The sequence below is a fragment of the Acanthochromis polyacanthus genome, chromosome 15 (genome assembly GCF_021347895.1).
Source record: "Acanthochromis polyacanthus isolate Apoly-LR-REF ecotype Palm Island chromosome 15, KAUST_Apoly_ChrSc, whole genome shotgun sequence".
In the NCBI taxonomy this organism is placed as follows: domain Eukaryota; kingdom Metazoa; phylum Chordata; class Actinopteri; family Pomacentridae; genus Acanthochromis; species Acanthochromis polyacanthus.
This window is the reverse complement of record NC_067127.1, coordinates 30,402,360-30,425,624: the sequence shown is the minus strand read 5'-3', so window position 1 is coordinate 30,425,624 and position 23,265 is coordinate 30,402,360. Positions and strand designations below refer to the sequence as shown.

The 23,265-nt window shown below is 39.3% G+C and overlaps 1 protein-coding gene across 1 annotated transcript in view; it reads left to right on the top strand.

Moving 5' to 3' along the window:
* The window catches only part of itsn1 (intersectin 1 (SH3 domain protein)), a 76,326-nt gene that overhangs the window by 15,217 nt on the left and 37,844 nt on the right, over positions 1-23,265 (top strand). Inside the window, 18 exon segments of the mRNA XM_051959563.1 lie at positions 9-101; positions 914-977; positions 1,174-1,334; positions 2,586-2,774; positions 3,003-3,081; positions 4,135-4,235; positions 4,318-4,381; positions 4,477-4,614; positions 6,814-6,908; positions 7,459-7,598; positions 7,814-7,936; positions 8,168-8,317; positions 9,212-9,352; positions 9,547-9,634; positions 13,189-13,328; positions 21,172-21,308; positions 21,403-21,674; positions 23,064-23,218. Of these exon segments, the coding sequence (XP_051815523.1) occupies positions 9-101; positions 914-977; positions 1,174-1,334; positions 2,586-2,774; positions 3,003-3,081; positions 4,135-4,235; positions 4,318-4,381; positions 4,477-4,614; positions 6,814-6,908; positions 7,459-7,598; positions 7,814-7,936; positions 8,168-8,317; positions 9,212-9,352; positions 9,547-9,634; positions 13,189-13,328; positions 21,172-21,308; positions 21,403-21,674; positions 23,064-23,218 (2,330 nt within the window).

Below are 23,265 nucleotides of genomic sequence, written 5' to 3'. Positions count from 1 at the left end.
TGTGTCAGGTCCAGATGTGTTTCTGATCTCCGTGGATGAGAGAGCCAAACATGACCAGCAGTTTCACAGCCTCTCTCCGACTGCCGGAGGTTACATCACAGGTAACAGTCACTGTCACACACATACCTGTACGGTACATCAGTTAGGTGAGATGAGGGAACAACAAACATTTCTGGTGCTTACATTGTGTTAAACAAATGAAAACCGGTGAAACGGTGTTGAAAATTGCATCCAAAACTGATACTAAATCAATTTCACATCACAATGTGGCTCACAGATGCAACTGATTTGAATCATTCTTTGAACAAAGTCATCATTGGAATGAAAAAAATGAATGTGTGCTGTTAAAACACCATCACTGCTGGTAGACTGTGGTCTTAAAATACTATTTCTTAGTGTTAAAATTATGGAAGACTGTTTCTTCCCCTAATAATACAGTTATTGGTTCACATAAAGTTCATCATTGTCAAATTATCCATGTTTTATGTTGAAAAATTTTAAAATATGCTATTGAAATTCAATCTCTGCTTATAGATTGTGGTCTTAGTATCCATAAAATCTAATTTTTTACCATCCAAAAAAGTCTGATTGACTACATTTTACGTTCCGAAATTGTAAAACACAATCTCTGCTAGTAAGTTGTGGTTTTACTACCCTAAAATATTATTTCTCAGTGTCTAGTAAGTCTGATTAATTACATTTAAGTTAAGACTCTTTAATGAATGCTGCTAAAACAAAATGTCTGTTGGTGGATTGTTGTCTTTCTTGCCTAATGAATCAAGCTAAGCTATATCCTAAAATATGAAGTCTGAATAACCACATTTTAAAAAATGTCTTTAGCATATTTTCCTTGAAAGAACTATGATGTCTGAGAACATTCACAGTTCATTTTGTTTTTCTGGTTGTGTGTCAGGTGACCAGGCCAGGAACTTTTTCCTCCAATCAGGGCTGCCGCCGCCCATCCTAGCCCAAATATGGTGAGTCACATGACCAGGAAACTCCAGCCAGCCCTTAATTCTCTGTATTTTTAATATTCTATTGCTAAATATTTTCACACTATTGTACATTAAAGTCTATTTACACCAGTTGTTCTTGGAGTCTTTCTCTGTATTTCTTTCTCCTTCTTTTTCCAGTGTTGCTGAAATGATGATAATATTCTCTGTTTACTTGCAGGGCTCTGGCCGATATGAACAGTGATGGCCGGATGGATATCCATGAGTTCTCCATTGCCATGAAACTCATCAAACTGAAACTCCAGGGCCACCCTCTGCCCCCAACGCTGCCTCCCAGTATGAAACAACCCCCACTGTCTTTACCCCCACAGACAGGCTTTGGTACGACCAACACTGATACACCACACTGAAATAATAATCGACACTGATGATAATTTTACTTTGATTGTGCTTCTACAGTGGTGGTGTTTTGTTCGTGTGCTGGTTCGCTATTAATGTAACCCTCTGAACTCCAAAAATCTGACAGCAGGTTTAAAAGGCACATTTTCCATTAAAAAAATCAACGAAATGACACAATTTATTGGAAACAGAGATTCTTAAAGATAGAAAAATCAACAATTTTTCAACTTCCCAACACTCCTTAAACTTGTCATGTCACAAATCCCTATTCACTGAAGGTGTTAAATAGTGATATTTCATCAGCCATTCTTTTTTTAACATCTGTCATTTCAACCAGGCCAGCTTATTCCTGTATTCTGTCATTGTTTACTGTATGCAATATTGGTGTAAAATTAATAAAAATGGAAAAACTATAATACATTTAATATCTGCCAAAAAATAAACCATTTTCTCTAACGTGATTCTGTGAAATACTAAGAATTCTGGCTTCCTCAGCAAAAACAGAAGCCACCATATATTCAGCTGCAATGTGCCAAAAAAATCTGTAATTATTTGGCTGAAATGCAGAAAGTGTTTACACAGAGCAAAGTGCAGCTGTAAATATAAAATATCAATAATATTTAGTCATCTTTTTCAATATTAGTAAAACCTGTAGAAATTATGGACATGTTTTTTCTATTTTCGCAAAATGAACAATTAAAGAAGTTCAACTTTTATTTTTCCCTTTTTTTCCCCCTGCACTGATGACATTTCTGAGTTCTCTCTCCGTCTCCATGGTTGTTCTGTTTCCACAGAGCTGCGGGACTTTAGATTACAGTGGAAATGAACTTGCAGTGTTAAATAATGTGATAAGAGTAAATAAAAGTTGAGAAGCTTCCTGGAGTTCAGAGGGTTATTAGACATGAAGCACACACAGTTGAATGTCATAATATAGATGTTATGTTTTGCGTGTTTCTGGAGCGTTTTTTTCACGTCTTATTTGACAAAATGCTGATAAAACTCTGCTCTGGCTGAAGGCTGCAGATGTACTCGATAAGGATGACGTCACTCCCTGTTTTCCAAAGGTCATACAGGAAAATGTTTGCGCTTTCTCTCTCTGCACCTTCACTGCTGATCGACAAAGTCGTAAAAACACAGTATAATCTACGCACTGCTGCTGTGGCTCTCACACCCAGTTTACTTGTAGAAATGTGCAGCAGCCATTCAGACTGTATTTTATGTGTTTTTATCCAGGTCTGCCCCCCATGGCTCCTCTCCCAAACCCTCTACCTGGCGTGCCTCCTCTCCCCCTACCTCCCCTACCTGTCGGGGTGTCTCCCCCTCTCGTCTCATCGGCGGCGCCGCCTCCCCTCCCGCCGCCCATTGCCAATGGAGCTCCGCCCACTGGCATGATGCAGCCAATCTCAGGCTTCTCCCACCCAGGTACCGAACACCAGAGGCATCTCTAAGCTCGTATTTACTCATAATATACTAAGTCCTGTTTACATTTTAGACAATCACATCCTCTATTATGTCTCTATGAAACATCTTCTATGTTATGGGTCACTGTTTTGAAAATATGCAGGAGAATTACAGCAAGAAATGCAAAGTTTGTCTTCTCTTTGAGGATCAGCTTCAGAATAAAACCTCCTTTTTTGTCTTTCTCAGCAGCTCCTTCTGTCAACAAGTCTTCTTCGTTTAATCGTTCCAGCACCAAGCTGCAGAAGGGCTCGTCCTTTGATGCTGCTGGGTACGTCAAATAATCCAAAATGTCCTTTCCATTTCTCCCGATTTACGAAAATGTGAATATGTGGTGGAAAATTCTTTTTTACTGTTTTGACCAGTGTCTTGACTACTTATTAGCTCGCTCATGGATAAACCGTTCTTTCTCTTGAAACTAAAAGGCCCGATACTAAAACAGAAGCTGAATTTGTCAAATTTTGTGCTTACACTAACTTTTAGATGTCTATTCACTACTGTTGAAAAGTTAAGGGTCACTTAGAAATGTCCTTATTTTTGAAAGAAAAGCCCTTTTCCAGCAACCATGACTCCTGTGTTCTAATGGTACATTATGTTAGCTAATGGTGTTGAATTGAGGATTATAAAACCCTTCTGCAAATATGTTAGCACGAGTACAAGTGTGAGTTTTCATGGAAAACAAGAAATTGTCTGGATGACCCCAAACTTTTGAATAGTAGTGTATATGTGACATTGCATCAACAGAAGAGTAAAATTGATGCTATTAAGTGTTCAAATTGAGATCAAAACACCACAGAAGCTGTCGTTTCCTGAGAATGTAGTAAATGTGGCTCCTATTCAAGCAGAAAATCACAAAATTCACATTCTCATCCATACTACTGCAGACTTCTTAGTTTGAAAATATTATAATGTTTTAGTCTTTCAAACACTTGATTTTTGACCAATTTTTAAACAAGACAAGTAGAATGAAATTCATTTTCCAAACCGTTATAACATTAAGCTTAGATTTGATTAACTTTCTTGAATAAATGTCACACGATCAGTTTACACACTGTCGATTTGTTTTGTTTTTATGATTTCTGCCTCTGGAAAACTGTATAATTTTGGAGATTTAAAAAACAAAACAAAAAAACTAACATGCCTTTTGAACTTTCCAGTGGGTTTTGAGGTCATTTTGAGGTTAGCATACGGTCGGATGTATACTCAAACCACTCTAGGCGGCTTTTGGATTGTGAAGTCTACATACATGTGCCCATTTTTCTTTCTTTTTGGTGTTCATTTTTCCACAAGTTAAATAATTTCTTTACTCTGTTACGTCTCCCAGTGCCCAGCCGCCCCCTGACTGGGCCGTTCCTCAGTCCTCCCGGCTGAAGTACCGACAGCTTTTCAACTCCCACGACAAGATGATGAGTGGACACCTCACAGGTACATACACTCAGATGTTAATATTATCACTATTTTATATTATTATTGTTTTGTCTACATTTGATGTGATTCTGTCGTTCAGGTCCACAGGCTCGAACTATCCTGATGCAGTCCAGTCTTCCTCAAAGCCAGCTGGCCACAATATGGTCAGTGTTTTGTAATTCAACCATTCAATTTTTATGAAAATGAAAGATAATTGTCCTTTAAATATGTAATTTATGTCATCATTTCTCCCTTTCAGGAGTCTATCGGACATCGACCAGGACGGAAAGCTAACAGCTGAGGAGTTTATCTTGGCTATGCACCTCATAGATATGGCGATGTCAGGGTTACCGCTGCCCCCTGTGTTACCACCAGATTACCTCCCACCAACATTCAGGTAAATACCGCGTTAACCAACCGGCAGGAGCAGCTTTATTATCTAAGCAGCTGTTTACACCACATACTATATCATTTTGCACAATCTTAGGCGAATAAACTGCACGTTCCTGCACTCTAAATTTTTCTGTTTTTCTATATTTTATATGACTTAGAATCCTTTAGATTTTCTTTACTTGCTTCCTATTTGACTTGTGGCACTTGCTTTTCTACAAACTTGTTATTCCTTTACTATCAATATTTGCATTTGATCTTTACTATCTCTGTTCACAAGATTATATTTTGCTTTCAGTTCCATACGCTTGTACTGAATTTGGAAAAAAAGGCTTTTGTATACTCTTAGCTTTTTGCATGGAATGTGTAGCAAAATTACTAGAAACTAGGGGTGTAACGGTACACAAAAATCACAGTTCGGTGCGTACTTTGGTACGGAAGTCACGGTTTGGTTCAGTTCGATTCTAAGTTAAAGGGAAAAATAAAAAAACAAACTGCTAATATAAGAGCTGGTATGACTTTCTGGCTGAAGCTTGGATGAGAAAGAACTTCATAACAGGGCTCTATCACCTAAAATAGGAAATATATTTCAATGTAATTGCTTTTTTAAAACAAAAAACAATACCATTTAGTTAGGCTCTTGTTTTCCAGCATAAATATACTAGTAGGCTAAAAAAATACACAATATAGTCATTTATCTATAGGAAAGAACACACCAATAATATAAAGTTAATGTAAGCTGACCGTCATAAGTTTAAAACCTCGGTTCAAAACACCGGAGTATGGCCGTAGATCTGCTGCTATGAAAACACCAATGGACTTGGTTATTGCTTTAGCCCGTTCTGAATTGCTAGGCAGGTTTGATGAAATGATGTTGGGAGCATCGTTTTTACAGTTCGCTGCTTTTGTCCTAGCAGCGGGGATAGCTACACTTGGATGGTGCTTTTTCAAATGTGTCTCAGTTTGACGTATTGCTGGATGCATAGTTAAGGATTGCTTCACAGTGTCGGCATACGGCTTTCGCCTTGTCCACTTGTTTTTCTGCTTTTTCGTACTTCACTGGGAAACCGAAGTGATCCCAAACGGGTGATTTTAATGATGCCTGAGCGTCTTCCAGCTCTAGCTTCTTTTCGTTGTTGCTAGCATTAGCCATGAAGCGCCAGCAGGAGAATAAACAATCCGTCATATCCTGTGGTTCCCTGTAAACTCCTACTTGTTTTTAGTTCCGCAATACTGCGTAACTGTGAGCCAGATAAGGCCCACCGCAGCTTTGGACACTATGAAGTTTTAGGTTTCGCAATTAAAACAATTCTGTGCATTGGCCTTTCTTAGTAGTATTAAAATTTTCGTACGGCGGTCCACCTCTGCACCGAACCGAACGGGCCTGTATCGAACGGTTTGGTACGAATACGTGTACCGTTACACTCCTACTGGAAGCTAACCAAATTAATCTCCTTGAGCACTTTTAAATCCAAACTTTGAGTTCTTGAGGCCGACTCTACAACACGCACTTGTTTGTCATAATTTGCTTGTATATGTAATCTTTTTAATTGTTTTTTTGCTAGTGTCTTAATTGTGTTTTAACTGTGTAAATTTGTAACTGTTTTGGATTTGCTGCTGCCTGTCTTGGCCAGGACTCCCTTACAAAAGGGTTGTTAGTCTCAGTGTGGTTTCTCCAGGTGAAGTAAAGGTTAATAAAAAATAACAGTTTTTGTATGCACTAAAAAGATTTATACATATTTTATTCATCCACTTCCAGTGTCCAGTAACTCACACATCTTACAGGGAAATAGAACGATATGGTGCAAATGGTGCTAATAGAATATGTATGTATATATAAATAATGTAGAACTTTGTTTAAAATGAAGTGATAATAAAGGATCCGTGATCCCTTGTGAACTCAATGTCCAAATAGTGCTATCAGACTATATAAAGTATAAACACAGTGTAAGAATGAAGTACACAAAGTTCCTCGTATGTGAAAACCTACGTAGCAATAACAGATTGTGCAAAAGTTGCTTTAACAGCAGTAGTTTGTTGAAAAGGCAGAGTTAAACTTGAGACGATTTACGTCAGTTTATATCCGTTAGTGTGTAAAGTGCACAGCTTATTTTCAAATAGTGGACATGAGCTCTGTTCTGCAAATGTGTGGAGTCACAGGAGTGAAGCTGTGAGTATTGATTATTGTTTAATCGCTGTCTTTAAGGCGGGTTCGAAGTGACAGCGTTCAGTCGGACCAGAAGAGCGTCCAGGAGGAGGTGGAGGAAGAAACTGAGAGCAGCCTGGAGAAGAAACTACCAGGTGATTTATACAAGCCAACCTGTACATTACTGTTCGAAGTGGGACTACAGCTATGCTCATAAGTTACATACCCTGGCAAAATTTGTGAGATTTCGTTGATTTCTTTTCGAAAATGTGTTTGATAATAGAAGAACTTCTCTGTCATTTAGGGTTAGTGGGCAGACAAAGTTATTTATTATCACGCAATTGTATTTGCTGTGATCATTCATGCTTTCGTTAAAGAATGGGACATATTTCACAAATTCTTTCAGGGAATGTAAACTTATGAGCACAACTGTTAATGTGCTCTCAGGCTTTTGATTTCTTAGCTATGTTGGCTTTTATAACGTTCGACAGTATTTTTTTTTCTGCCAGCTGTCTACATGCAGTTAAAATGCTGTTCCTTTACTGTCTTTTGGCCACTTCCCATCACATTAAATGGTTCTGACAGTTTAAGATACAGCAGGGTTCTATGTATGTGCTTTGTACTCTTCTGCTGCTCCCAGCTCTTCTTAAATCAGAAACATTATTGAAATGCGCCCTTTTCTCAACTCCCGTTTTCTGATCACAGTGACGTTTGAGGACAAGAAGAGGGAGAACTTTGAGCGAGGAAACTTGGAATTGGAGAAGAGACGTCAGGCTTTGCAGGAGCAGCAGAGGAAAGAACAGGAGAGGCTGGCTGCGCTGGAGAGAGAGGAACAGGAAAGAAAGGTAGACTATATTGATTTCTGCTTTCCTCCTTTCAAAGTTTAGTAATGTTTTACGACTTGTGAGGCTTTAAAATAAATTATTGTAGTCGCAATCTTCTTTGTCAGTTTTTTAACATTTAGAGTACACACTGGGGAAAAAAGGCAAATGCATTGTCGTAATACACAGGAAATATAATAGAGCAGTTTGTTTTTAAATCTCATTTTTGTATGTTTCAGGAGCGTGAACGTCTGGAGCAGGAGAGGAGGCGACAACAGGAACTAGAAAAACAACTGGAGAAACAAAGAGAGCTGGAGAGGCAGAGGGAAGAGGAGAGACGTAAAGAAATAGAGAGGAGAGAGGTATGAAGGAAGCTTTAACACAGGAATTATAGTTAGCTGCTGTAGAGACTTGTAATTACAGCTGCTGCAGGCAACTTAGAAGCCTAATTTTCATCCAGCAGTAGGTGACACGTGTGTAATACTGTAGGATGCAATGTTCAATCTTGTGTAAGTTTTAAATGCAGTTGCAGTTCTTTGAGGTGTAATATTGTGTTAAGAAGTAAAATAAAGCTTGCTGTATCTGTGTTTCAGGCTGCTAAGCGAGAATTGGAGCGCCAGCGTCAGTTAGAATGGGAGCGTCAACGTCGTCAGGAGCTTCTGACTCAAAGAAATCGAGAGCAGGAGAGCATAGTGCTGCTCAAAGCCAGGAAGAAGACGCTGGAGTTTGAACTGGAAGCTCTGGTAATCAAACAAGCCCAGTAGATACGACAGTAAAGTGCTGCTCAGTCAAATGGAATCACGTTTTGCATAAATATCTTCCTTACTGCTTGTTGGCAGAGTCAAAGCAGGTTAATAGAAGCTGCTGAGGTAATGCTGCAAAGAAAAGAAGCTATTGGCTGCTAATGGATTCTCTTAGTACTGCAGTATCTGTCCAGATAGAGGGATGTTAATAGACTGCGCCAAGAAACACAGTGGAGATATGTGACGATAGGCACTGGTTTATTTGTCTGTCTGTCTGTCTTTTAGTAGCATTACTCAAAAACGGATTAACACATTTGGATGAAATTTTCAGGGAAGGTCAGAAATGACACAAAGACCAAGGGATTAGATTTTGGGAGTGATGTGGCTTAAAGTCTGGATCCACGGATTTATTAAGGATTGCTGTATCTTTGCAAGATAACAGCACAGCGTCACTGTAACTATGACAACAAGTGAACACTATGTCAACTTCCTGCTGACGATCACATGATTGCAATCCCACTACAAATCAGCTGCTGTGGACTTATCGGGACTCATCCATCAGAAATGATACAAGAAACAACTAATTAAATTGTGGGGTTATTTCTGAGTCCCATCAATTCTCGCCTCCTGCTACATATTCAGGTCATGTGATTCGGTGTTCTTACATAATGTACACATGCATAACACACGCCTGTGCCCAGTGCAACGTCATTTTGTTTGTGGGTACTTCTATATTAAATGGCCACATTTTCTAGTGCCGTGATTTCTGCCACAATTTTTTTCAAGATTTCAGCTGTGAGAAATGATACAACTGAACAGCCTTGATGATTTTCTTGTTGCAACTGTGATGTAAATCACAACTCTTTTCGTCCTTTTCTGTCTTTTTTACTTCAGAATGACAAGAAGACCCAGCTGGAAGGTAAACTGAAGGACGTTCGGTTTCGTCTGTCGGCTCAGCGGAGGGAGGTGGAGCAAACCAACCAGACCAGAGAAACACGCATCGCTGAAATCACGCTGCTACAACAGCAGCTGCAGGTACACAAAGCAAACACTAATTTATCAGACAGATGAGTGTTACATTCCTTCCAATTCATGTCCAATTAAGTTTAGGTAATTGTTTATGTAGTACACTTGTGGTCAAGAATTCTTCAAAATGTGTATATAGTTATAGATAATAAAAGGTGATTGGCAAAATGAATAACTGGCTTTGTTGTCCTGGTTGTGTTTAGGACTCCCAGCAGTGGTTGGGGAGGCTGATTCCTGATAAACAGACTCTTAACGACCAGCTGAAGCAGGTCCAACAGAACAGTCTGCATCGTGAGTATTGCAGACACCAAACACACAATGAACAACTTGCACATGCTCGATCTTGTCATTAAGTCAGATATTGTTGTTTGTCAGACTTTTGGACACAGTTGAAGTGCATCAGTGAATGGTTTTTCAACTGATCATATCTTGGACACATGTCAAAAAAGTCATGCAGAGAACAATGAATTTCACGTTTTATTTTGGTGTCCATATTATTGGTTTTGGTGGTAGATGTTTGAATTTTTATTAACCCTCTGAACTCCAAACAGTTTCTGGCCTTTTTTGTTGAGCTTCTTTTGCATTTTTTCTTCACTGTGGTTCATTTTTCACTCCAATGAAAAGTCTTGAACCTCTATGGCAATAGTACAGCCACAAAGAGAAGAGAGAACTCAGAAATGTCTTCTGTTCAGAAAAAAAAGTCAGAAATTGGAATAAACTTTGAAACATGACCAACATTTGTACAGCTGTAGCCAACACTGGGAAAAAATGGTGACTCTACACACTATAGATATTTAACTTATGCTTGTCTCTTATCTACTCAGTGTAAACACAGCCAGAAGTTCATTCTGATTCTCTGAACTTTTGTCATATGGCTGTTGGTCACAGCTGCGTCAGTCATGACTTCCCAGTTGTACCAAGAAATGTAGAATTTTTTGTTTTTCTTGTAGTTTAGTCAGACCAAACAGTTTTTGGCAGTTTTTTAAATGAGATGTGCATGTTAAAGTGATTCTGATGACATTTCTCGGTTTTGCGCTCAGATTTGTCACAGATGATAAGTTCAAGGACTGTTGGGAAAAGTGAAAATCTGATGACTCTTTCTGTTTTTGCACTTTCTGGCTCTGATAAAAGTGAAATAAAATAAAAATGACATGCTTTTCAATCCTGCCAGTAGGTTTTGGGGTTTCGAGGATTAGCTTATTAGCAGTTCAGCATCACATCAGCCTTTACTGTCATGTAGCTTTACATACAACTGTAGTGCAGGCAAACTGAGCAGGTGTTTCTCTGAGAATCCAATTAAACAAAAGGAAAAAAAACATAATTCAACATAACATAAACACACACACACACACACACACACACACACACACACACACACACACACACACACATGGCTGAGATGTATTGCAGCTAAAATGAAATTGGAATTGTCTTTATAGTAGCCAAGAAGCATAGATGCCTTTCTGAAGGCTGCAGCCTTGGTTAATTGTCTGTTTTCATGAATCATTTACTGTTAAACCTTACTTTACTCTGTCTTTAACCCTCCTGTCATGTTGCTGCTCAAACTGACCCATTTTAAAGCAAAAAAAAATTAAAATATATGTAAAAGATTAAAGCTGCAAGCAGCGTTGGACGGGTCCTCACACCCTTGCTGGTCTGCGAATCCACGAATGCCCACCAGGTGTCGCTGCGACCAAGAGTGTATGTTGACCTTTGGATGTGATGAGGGCTGGACTCTGATCACGCACATAAAATTTCAGTGAGATCGGCACATGTACAGACTTGTTATAGAGCATTTCCTTCCGTCCAGCATGTGGCGCTATGACTGTGACTGTATATCAGCATGCCAATGCTATCAGCACAGGACTCTGCTCATAGATGTAAAGTTTGAGACAGATTGGAGCATGTTCAGGACAGTTCCACAGCATTTCCTGTTTCAAGGCGAATTATTAACTTCCAGGGGTCGCCATTTCCACCCCCTCAGACTTTTGCGGAGCATTTTGATAACTTTGGATCACCCATGTCTGCTGCACATCCTGGCCAAATTTCAGCTCTGTTGGAGTTACCCTCTTTGAGTATATTGCTTTTGAAAATTTCTAAAAATGACCGAAAATCATTGAAAATATGACACAAAATTCAAAATGGCTGACTTGCTGTTCGGTTTTGGGCATGGTTGTCAATTACATTTTTGTGCATCTAGATGAGTTCCATATGCTTACCAAATTTCATAGCTGTAGGTTACACCTGCTGGCCGTAATAAATGTTTGAAGTTTTCCAGGTGGCGCTATGGAGCCATTTTGCCACAATCAGGTGAAATGGCCCAAAAGCCTCAAATGCTTTGCCGGTCCACATATATGTGGAAATTTTGGCAAACGTTTGAACATTTTTAGACTGTCAAAAAGTACTTTGTTTGTTACTACAACAATGCGTTTCCACTGCAACAGCATTTAATTAATCGTCCAAATCTTCACACTGTGGTATCGCCAAGGCGTGAACACTGAGCTTTCCAATTTTCAGAATGATATGTCAAAGTATCGTGTAATGGGATGTGCAAATGTAATGACCACAACTTGTTACTGCCAATAGGTGGCGCTATGAGTATTTTGAAATTCATCAGTATGGATGTGTTCAGACCCCGACTGGTGTCCATCATATAAAGTTTGGTCCAGATTTGACTTTTTGCAGCTGAGATATAAAGAATTCAATTTTCATGGCGAAAAATGGAAATTCGCCGCGCCGCCATGGCCGTGCCCTTTGACGATGAGTAATCATTTTCTCTGGGAATCATCATCAACGTGTTTGGGCTTGTGTCACCAAATTTGAAGTGAATATGATCAACCTGCTAAGAATAGTATTGCAAATTGTAAAAATTGTGTACTTCCTGATACCACAAGGTGGCGCTATGACGGGGATTGTATATAACCACATATATGTGATGAGGCTGGGACACTGATCATACATGTAAAGTCTCAGTCAGATTGGAGCATGTTCAGCAGAGAATAGACACCACTTCCTGTTTCATGGTGAAGGATCAATATTTTGGGGGCTGCCATTCCCACGCCCTTTGACTTTTGCGGAGCATTTTGATAACTTTTCATCAGGAAGGACTGTTGCATATACTGGCCAAATTTGAGGTCTCTGGGACTTACCCTCGATGGCTTATTAATCTCAAAAAATTTACAGTGAATTCAATATGGCCGACTTCCTGTTGGGTTTACAGCGTGGTCACGATTTACTTTTTCATGTATCCTGATGTGCTGCATATGCCCCCTAAATATTGTAGCTGTAGGTTAAATGTCATGGCAGTTGGCCTAATGACCAAATTTTGCAACATTGCAGGGGGCGCTATGGAGCCAATTTTCCACACACATGCGCAACTCCAATAAAATATGAAATTTTTCGCCAGTCCCAATGTGCATGCCAACTTTGACGCTTTTTGGGGTATGTTAAGGCTGCCAAAAATGTAATTTCCCCGGCTGACAAAGAAAGTATAATAATAAGAATTTCTTGCATTTCAATAGGGTCCTAGGCACCGTTGGTGCTTGGACCCGAAAAAAAGAAAACAAAGGAATTTTCCTCATTGAACCATGATCTGTGAGAGGTAAAAAAAACTCCATTGCACTAAATATTGATAGAAATGGTTAGTAATGGTGTTAACAATGAGATATAGACAATGTTTATTGGGATTTTTTTGGTTTCTGACATTTTTGGATAATTCAACATGTTCCTCAGTCAGATTAACTCAGGAACATGATTGCTGTTCCTGAGAAACGAACCCAACAGAAGGGTTAACTAATGAACCTGACGCCGTCTCATGCTGTTTCTCTGTGTTTTTATGTTTTTAGGTGATAGTCTGTCGTCGCTGCAGAAGGCCGTTGAGCAGAAAGAAACTAGCCGACAGCAGCTCAGAGAGCAGCTCGATGCCGTGGAGAGAGAGACGAGGGCCAAACTGCTGGAAATAGACGCTTTCAACACCCAGCTGAAGGTAATTAACCAATAAATCAATGCAGGACAGTAGAGGAAATATTAGCTAAATACCTGGAGACAGAATTAAGCAGCATGTCTAAGATTTTAAAAAATGCTAACAATTCATCCTGACATTAGTGATACTGAAATTATTTTTATATTCATGTAACATAAAAACAAAGTTTGCTGTTCAGTTTGATGCATTGCTGAAGGACTTTAAAAAAGGTCAAAGTAAATTAACAGTCTGATTAACTAGCTTGCTAATGCAGTTACTGTTTCCTAAATCATGTCCTGTCTCATCTCTCATAAACCCATTTTCACAGCTTAGTAGTTGAATCTTGCGCAATTTTCATGTTGACCGATGTGCTTGAAGTTTTTCATATTTATATCTGACTCCTGCATCCATGTTTGTGCTCATGTTATAATTATATGTCAACTGCTGTGTTTTTTAAGAGAGATAGCTGTGCACAGACCGCTGCCAACAGTTTTACCACAGGCAGACGAAGGGGCTTAACTCCTCCAGAATTGGATCACAAGAGGCTGTTTATGTTTCCTAGCATGACCTTTTGTCCCATTTTTCTTTTTATTTATTTCCTCCTGATTCATCCAGGATAGTGAGTGAGGTCAAAGAGAGGAGAATTCTGTTCCAGCAACAGGAGATGAGACGAAGGAGGGAGGAAATGCAGGAAAGCAGAGACGAGACAGACCACAATAAACTGATTTTCTAATAGCTAATCTAATAACGTCAGCTCTCCGTTTTATCCACACAGCGGTTTGAGAACAACAAACAAGAGCAGCAGTTTAGATCCAGAGTAAAGTGCAGCCACGTCTCAGTGGTGTAAATCTTTGCGAAACACCACTGAGATGTGAGCTATATTTGATGATACCTCCGCCTCCCTTTTCTACATCACTTCCTTCCCTGTAATCTTCAACGCTGTGCCTCGTCTGTCCTCTTTATTCCCACTGGGACTCTTCATCTGCAACGCTCCTTCTGTCACTTCTCTGCTTCTACTCGCTGTCCTCGTCTGTATTTCATTCCTGCTTCTCCGGTCTGTAACTCATACATTCATTCTCTCCCTATTCTCTTCTTTGTTAAATCTACATAATCTTCCTTCTATATTCTCTACCTCCTTTATTATATCTCCCACACTCGCCTTTTTTGCTTCCTTGCCCATGCCAGTCTCTGTGTGAGTTCTATGCCAACCACTGTGCCAGGATAGAAGCCCTGCGACGCCAGCTTCAGGACGAACAGAGAGGGAGACAGGTAGAGCACACTGCCACTGCTGGACTGGGGTGGTACTGCAGCTGGAATGTCAAAAAAAATAGCAAATTATATATTTAAACATTAATGACAAACCTGGAGCAAAGAGCAGCATTTCAATTAGACCTGATTGGTGATAAAAACTTCAGGTGTCTTTTTTTTTTATTAACACCTACAAACCAGACTTGTGAAAAGCCTGATTTGTGGTGGCGCTTCAGTTTAACATGTTTACTGCACTGTGCTGCCCCTGCCAGGCAGATAGATGTATTGCAGTCAGTTCAGGTCTCACTGTAAATGTCAAGCTATGAGTGGTTTGACCACTGAAGAGCACTGACACTCTGCTGAATCTGGTGTGCTGTTTTTATCTGATTTCACATGCCAGACACTGTATATAAAATATGGATGTAGCCTCCATGTCTGGACAGTGACGCTTTAAACTTGAATTCTCTCTGACAGCCAGCAGGGGGCGACTCCTATGGTTGCAAAAACATGTCTGATGGCATAGAAGTCTGAGAAAATGAGCCTGATTCTCACTTGATTTCTAAGCTCAGTAAACATTTTTCTAATTAATTTATGGTCCCAATCACTAGTCTAAAGTCTCTTTCAATACAAAATGATCTTAATTATGTAAATTATGGTCAGATTTAGAGTAGTATTGACGATAAAGCTACTGCATGAGTGTGCATAGTGTCCTCAAGTTTTATTACATTTAGTTTTAAATAAATATTTAGACTGAATGCTAAACTTGTGGCTTCACAAAGATGTCAAACATCACATTACAGCGGCTAAAGCGTCCATCTTTTATATACAGTTTATGGAAAGACTTCTGACGAGGAGGAACGCAACACTCAATACTAATCTGGATCACATAAATGCTTTGTGTTAGTATTTGTAGCTATAAAGACTAGCAAATTATTAACAAAAGAAATAGAAACGTTTGAATGGAAATGCATGTCAAGAAATATTTATTTAACAGGCATTTTTTTGGCTTTAGAGCAAGAAGAAATTCAGTAAGTGAAGAAACAAATAATGTTGGCGTCATCGCTGACTTAACCGTCTGAATCCCAAAAAGCAGATTTCTTTTTTTAAAGTGGTGAATTTGCAACATTTATAACAGCCAGAAACTGTAAAAACAAGAAAAATCATTGAATTTTCAGCTTTCCAACCACCCTTAAACTACTCATCTATGATGCGTTGTTCTTACAAATTGCACATTGAAAGCTTAAAATCATAATATATATAATCAAAATTGCTTCATTCTGCGTGTTTCATTGAGGGAATTGCAAAAAATTAACCATTTACTCGAAACAGGTTCTGTAAAAAACTTAAAAGTTTGCTCTCCTCACAGCAAACATAAAGATATGTTTGACTCAACTGCAGCCAACAGTCAAATGGCAAAATTCTGGAACTTTTTGGTTGAACTGCAGGCATTGTTTGCACAACAAAGAAAGGAGACATGCTTAGTAAGAAGAAACAAAAACGTGAGTTCTTTCTATTTCTAGCCATGATTGTGCTATTTCTATAAAGGTGCAGGATTTTATATTGCAGTAAAAAATGAGCCCACAGCGAGGGAAAATGAGGCAGCAGCACAGAAATGAACTTGAAGGTCAGAGGGTTAAACCTTCCAAGCACTGAGTTATTTGGATGTGGGACAGAATATGAAATATAGTTAAAAGGAAAGAGGAAAAAAACTGCCATGTGGAGTCAACCTAAGCTTATGTAATTTTTTTTATAGATATTTTAGAATGATAAGACAGAAGTGTGGAAAAAAATGTCACAAAAACAAAAAACACTCCCAAAATCTATTCAAACACTGTAGAGATACCTTACAAAACAATTTGAGCCTCAGACTGTTATTTATTATTCAATACAGATAATTTAAGAAATAAGTTAAAGAATGTGTTCAGGCTTATTGCTCCCTGCTCTAAATAAACTCAGGACGTTCTGCTGCCAGCGAAAGCCTGTTTAGTTACACAGACTGCACTTACAGTTGTAACAACACGTTATTCATCGATGACTCACAGGATCTTCCTTATATGAGATATTGTGTGTTTTTTTTTTTTATTCTCTATTTGGACTCTGAGGGAGATTTTGCGTCAGCGATGAAAAACATTGTTTTTCCTGGCTGCATTAAATAACACTTTGAAATAAATTGAGAAAGCAAATATCAAATTGGTAACAAAAAGTAAAAATACCCAGAAAAGCTTAATTTATTATACTCTTTATTTATTCAAGTTGTCCTGCCAGATATCAAGTTGCTCGCTGTGTGCCTGCTGACAAACAATACTTTAACTGATCAGAGTGCAAATATGGACTAAAACGTTAACTATGTGTTTGTGTGTCTGAACCTCTTGTGTATGTTTGTATGTGTATATACTGTATATATATGTGTGTGTGTGTGTGTGTTGCAGGGACAGCTACAGGAGTGTTTGTCAGCCGTCAGAGTCTGTCTGACTCGGCTAGACTTCGTGATAAAGGTCCAGGAAACATCTCAGCTTCCCTCCCATGAACTCTGAAGCTTATCATTCTTGTCTTCCTTTCTTTTTTCTGTCCTATCTTCCTCAGTTGGCTCTCTCTTTACTTCTGCTTTACTCATTTTCTCATCTTTTCTCCTACTTTTCTCACCCTCTCGTCCTCCATCTCTTCTTCTACATAGCCAGTACTTATCCAGCTGACTAGCTATACATCTATAGTTAACATTAGCTGTGTTTCCATAGCATTTTAATTGCACATTAGAAGTATCAAAGTTCATATTAAGTTTATAAGCTTGCTTGAGAGCATTCAATTCCTGGTGGTTTACATTCAGTTTTCTGTCATAGATGGTAGATGTGTTGTTTTTCTTCTCTTCCTCCTCCTTTGCCTTCTTCTTCATCCTCGCCTTGTTCTTCTTCACCATTTTCTTCTTCTTTTTCTTTTTTGCCGCCTTCTCCTTAATCATTGTCATAGTCTTCTTAATCATCTTCTTCTCCTTCTTCTTAGCCATGTTGTTCTTTGACTCTATCTTCTTTTTCTTCTTAATGTTCCTCTTCTCATTTTCTTCCTCCTCCTTGTTCGTCTTATTTTTCTTCTTCTCCCCCTCCTTCCTCTTCTCCTTCATCTTCTCCTTCTTCTATTTTTTCGTCTTCTTTTCCTTGTTTCTCTTCTCTTTTTCTTCTCCTTTTACTTCTCCTCCTTCCTCTTCTTTCTTTTTCTTCCTTTGTCTTCTTCTACATTGTCGTCTTCTCTTTTTCTTCTTCTCCTCCTTCTTTTCCTCCTTCTCCTGCTTTTCTTTCTTTGTCTTCTCAGTCTTCCTTATTGTTATTGTCATTCTTTTCCTTCTTTACCTACCTTTAGCTTGTTCATACTATGCATATCTGCAAAATAAAAGATATTTTTTGCATCTTACATTTGACGCGTTGTGCTCTGGGACATAATAAATCTTTTCCTGGCATGAACTAGTAGCAGGGATGTTGGAATTGGATCTCCTCTACTTTGCTGCACTATAACGCAGCGAATACTGCCACCTTCTGACAACAAAGCTGAACCTAGTTTATTTGCTCCAAATCAGTCAATGGAAACTTGCATTCTCTTTTTTTGTGATAATTGCCTTTAAATTCCTTTGACATTTTTGTGGAAACACAGCTACTGCTCACCAGGTCGGCAGGTTTACTCGATTAGGCGATGTTGTGCCGTTGCTGTGCTAAGCTACTTCACAAGAACTACCAAGTGATGTTTCAGCCAGACAAACAGGAGCAAGTAGAAGTCTGCCAGAAGTCTGCTGTGTGTGAGAGAATGTTTGTGTGTCTGAGTTTTGTCTCACGCCTCTTCCGTTTGCTGTTTCAGGTGATTTGGAGTTTTCTGTCCCTGCAGAGTCGTACTTTTACTCCTCTGTCCTCTCTGGTTTGCTTGTTCTCTCTCGAGGTTTCCTCACATTGATTGGTTGTTTGGCTGAAACACGACAGCTGCCTTGTGTTGTTCTAGTAACAGAGTGTGTTCTAATGGCACAGCTGGTTGTCATGACTACACAGAGCTGCTCCCACCCCTCCATTACTGCATCTCCTGACCTCCCCTCCGCCCTCGAACCTCCCCTCTTTGTTTTACCTCTAACCTATCCACCAAACCATACTCTGCGTCGCGCAAGCTCTGCCCCATCGCCACGACCGGAGCCCCGAGTTCTGGGCTGAATCCTCCAGTAGTGAAAATCCCCTTCCAGTAACATCCCCTCCCACTTACTGATTCATAAAAAAACATTTTAAAAGTTTTTCACATGCAGTTTAATCCCCAAATGTACATGTAAATTACATCCAATTTGCAACGTGTTTTTTCTGCAGCCAATTAGATTACGTAGAGATCTTGTTTGGCATGGTAACACCAGAAAAAAGACTTTGAACGTACAGTTTATCTGGTGTCTACGCCAGCTTGAGCAGTATACAGATGCATAAATAAAATTTTAAAAGTTTTTTACATGCCATTTAATCCCCCAAATTTACAAGTAAACTACATCTGTTTTGCAGCATTTTTGTTTGCAGCCAATTAGATTTTGTGGAGATCTTCTTTTCCATGTTAACACCAGACAAAATGCTTTGAAAGTTCTGTTTATCCAGTGTTTGCGCCAACTCAAGCAGCTCAAGAGTCACAGTGGGAGAAATCCACATGCAAAATCCTGCTCAGACGTAAACACAAGCTGCAGTAAAGGCACAAGAAGAAGAAAAAGAGGAACTCAAAACACAGCAGCAGGTTCATGAATTCAAATATGTAGAGATAAAACAAGTTTTGTCTGAGTACTCGGTATAAATCAAGATATAAGCAAAAAACATTCAAGAACAGCTGCTCCTTTAACTGGAAACTCACCTGTACTAGCTGTTGTGTGCACACAATATAATGAGAAGCAGTGAAGCGAGTTGAGTGGAGGCTCACAGGCCAGTTAGACAAATTAGATTATTTTTTATTGGCTGATTCATGTAAACTTATTTGCTTACTCAAATCCTTCCTGTAGAGCCATAAAACTGTCCCTTCCACACATAAGGGAATGTTTCAAGCTATAAACTTAAGGAGTGTTTTTCATTATATTGTCTGCATCAAATGTGCGTCGTTTAAGCCTTTAATAATAATTTGGAAAACCTCATAAAGAGAAACCGAAGAGTCCTCCAAAGTCATTCGACAGACAGAAATAATCCTTTGTTTCTGTGTCTATTAATCTCTTGGCTGGTCAGTTCTCTGCGGGACAGATTTGGAAGCTTGGCGTCTTGTTTTGAAACCTGTCAGCTGCTCACCTGCAGAAGTTGAACTGTAATTGATTTTTATATCAGAATCATGATTTGAAGGACACGATGCCTTTATTTGTCACCAATACATTATAACGCTGTCGAATTCTCTCTATTTCTTTGCATATTCCAGCTGGCTAAGAAGTTGGGGCCAGCCATTTTTAGGAGCAGATGGGGTCAAGGGCCAAGCAGTAGCAAACAGAGCCTCAACCACTGTCCTCACAAGGCTTCAGTGTGGGGGTTGACCAATAGAGAGCTAATATTGTCACAGATTATTGGTAATCAAGAAGACTGAAATCCTAAATTTCAAGGAAGTTGAAAGAACTTTGCAGAAAAACGTAAGTTAAATACAATAGTCATTAAAATAACAGCCCCCAAAGCTTTAAAGCATCATTGAAATGCTTTAGTTTACTTATGGTTTGCATATTTTTAATTAAGAGACTTTTAAACATTTATCCTTCAATATTGTTGTGACATGTAACCAGTCAGATGGTGCTATGAGCAGGACTTAGTTTGACTACAGGTAGAGGAGGAGTTTTTAACTTATTCTGTTTTATTCTGATTTTTTTTTTTTTTTAATGAATGCCGAATAACAGATAAGATTAACCAGTAAGGCTGATAGTTGGCCAGCTTCATTGTAGGATATATACTAGTGCATTTGACCCATGATTTAAATAGCTGCACTAAAGGTTTTAAGCCTTGACTATGCTCCATCCAGACACCACAGACATAAAGTTGATATACTACTTTTTAGTCTACTTATAGTTTAAGAGGAAGAACCCATTCTACATATAGACAGTAGATCGGTGACTATGATTTCTAAGTCGGAGTAGCGCTTTCCCTCATAGCATAATTGCTGCTTGGATGCAAATTTTTGGACCAAAGACGTATCACCAGAAACTCTTGCAGACCTGGGGAAATGACAAAACTTGCATCACACATGTCCTTACACACTTGTGGATGTGGAAAGTACAAAACTGGCCTTACTAACTCGTGCTGGAGTGAAGTAAAGTTCCACTACATGCTTTAAATCTGTTACACATTGGACATTGAAATTATATCGAAGATCGCATCAGAAAAATCGCAATGAGTTAGTTCAGCCTTATCGCTTTTATCATCTAAAATAAATGTATTTTCTAAATAGTTGCCATGGTTACCGGCAGGGACGTCCGTTTCCCCCGGTGACACTGCCAAAGGGGCGGAGCTTGTCTCGACCACCCGACTAATACAAACTCGCTGCTGCTGCTGCTGGTGGTGTTGTTCTCGTTTGTCGTCGGTGGTAACCCGTGGCAACCAGCCCTCTGATCCCACTCCCTCCTCACCGCTGTTCCTTTCCTGTATCCCATGATGCTTTGCAGGAGCTGAGGGAGATCCATAGCCGGCAGCAGCGGCAGAAACAGAAGGAGCTGGAAGGCGACACACACACACTCGCACACACACACTCACACATGCACACACCCATCGACAGGAAGTCGGCCGAGCTGCAGGAGAGCAGGTGAGGACCAAACACACCTGACATTATCCGATAACAGTTTTGTGCCTCTTATTACATGTAAACAAAAGTTTGATCTGTCCTCGTCGTCCTGCAGGTTGTCATCAGACGAAGGCGTTGCCTGGAGGGATGAAGCAGGAAGTTCCGCCCCAAAAGCTCCAAGCCCCGCCTCCGCCCCCCACGCCTGGTTAAACAGAGTGACTCAGGAAGAGGAGGAGAGGAAGAGGAGAGGCATGGAGGACGATGAGGAGGGCAGGAAGGCGGCAGGATCCGTAGAAAACAAGGAGGAAGAGGGAAGAGGCAAGAAGGACATGCAGGATAAACTAAACAAGCTGTTCAGCCAACCGGCCGACCCCTGGGCTTCAGCAGGTCAGTTGTCATGAAAAATATCTGAAGAGACTCCAGATTGTCTAAATCTGAGATTGGAGTTTGGTGCAACGTGATTATTATCTTTAACAACAGTTTTCTATGGAAGTAAGTCAGTTTAGCCAATGTTGTGCCATCGCTTAACCACGTTTTTCACTCACTGTCAGCTCATCTTTCACTATAATATAAAGTCCTGCACCTCTATGGAAGCAGAACAGCTATTAGTAGAAGTAAAGAGAACTCAGAAATGTCTTCTGTGCATTATGACACAGTTATAATGTCGTAACTTATAAAAACAAAACCAGTTAATTGTTTTAGATTTTTTTGTATCTAAAAATTGGGAAAAAAATGGAATCAGTGCTTAAAACATTTTTTAAGTGCCCACAGTTGTTACCAGTACTGGGAAAAAAATGGTGACTACAATATTTTGCTCTTTTTCTCATCTCTGCTTTGTGTAAAAGCAACCTGCTGTTCATCCAAAACATCCCTGAATTTTTATGTCGCGCTTTGGTTGCAGCCGAGTCATTACTGACTTTTTGGTGGCACTGAGGAGCCCAGAATTTTTTATTTTATTTGTCTACAGAATCTACACAGAGCAAATGGTTTATTTTTTATCAAAAAATGTCACTTTTTTGAGCTTAGATTTGGTTAATTTTTCCAGTGGATTGGTGTGTTAAAGATAACTCAACAACCGTTATAAAGTTGAAAGTTGTTTTTTTTTAGTTTTTCCATTTTCTGACTGCTGAATTATGTAATTTAGGCCATTTTTGGTTTCTTAAAGATAATATAGCTTTAAGAAACAAGTAAGCTATTAGCTTACTACAGCAAGCTAACAGCTGAGTTTTTGCAGTGTGAGATTGTAGATTTAGCCCCTTGATGCTACTAACTAAACGCATTTTAAAGAGTAAATGCTCAAGTAATAAGCATTGAACTGTTTTCGTGTTGAAGTGTGGAGGATGAACTCAGTAATCTCACAGCCTTAAGAAAATAAACTGCCTGGACTTTTAGTTGTCCGGCAGCAAATACTTTCCAGACGGCAGCAGGACGAACAGGCTGTAGTTTGGTTGGTGTTAACTTTCCGTGTCGTTTGAGCAGACCATTTGTTTCTGGATATCACGGATGTTCTGTTGATGGGACCAGTCATGTTCTGGGCAGTTTTTCATTTCAGACATGCTGCAGTATCATAAAGGCATTTTCAATTTCTTGTTGTTTTTTGTCTAATTTTTTTTTGTCTTCAGTCTCTTTGTTTATAAAAGTGGATTTTAAGAAGTGATTTAAAAGAAGTTACTGACTCTATAAACAGGTTAAGGCAATCAACAAGTAGAATTGTTGAAGTTGTAGAATGTGTTCTTTTATCATATTTCTATTTATTTTCTGTTTTTTTTACAATAGAAAAGACTCCATGTCCCAGTCTGTTTGACCAGAAAGCTCCAGTCAGCAGCTTCGACCAGCAGCAGCCGGTGAAGGTGGTTTACTACCGAGCTCTGTATCCGTTTGACGCTCGCAGCCACGACGAGATCAGCATCGCTCCCGGAGATGTGATCATGGTACGTCGAGGGGGAAAACATTTAGCTCACAACTCACAAAAACACAA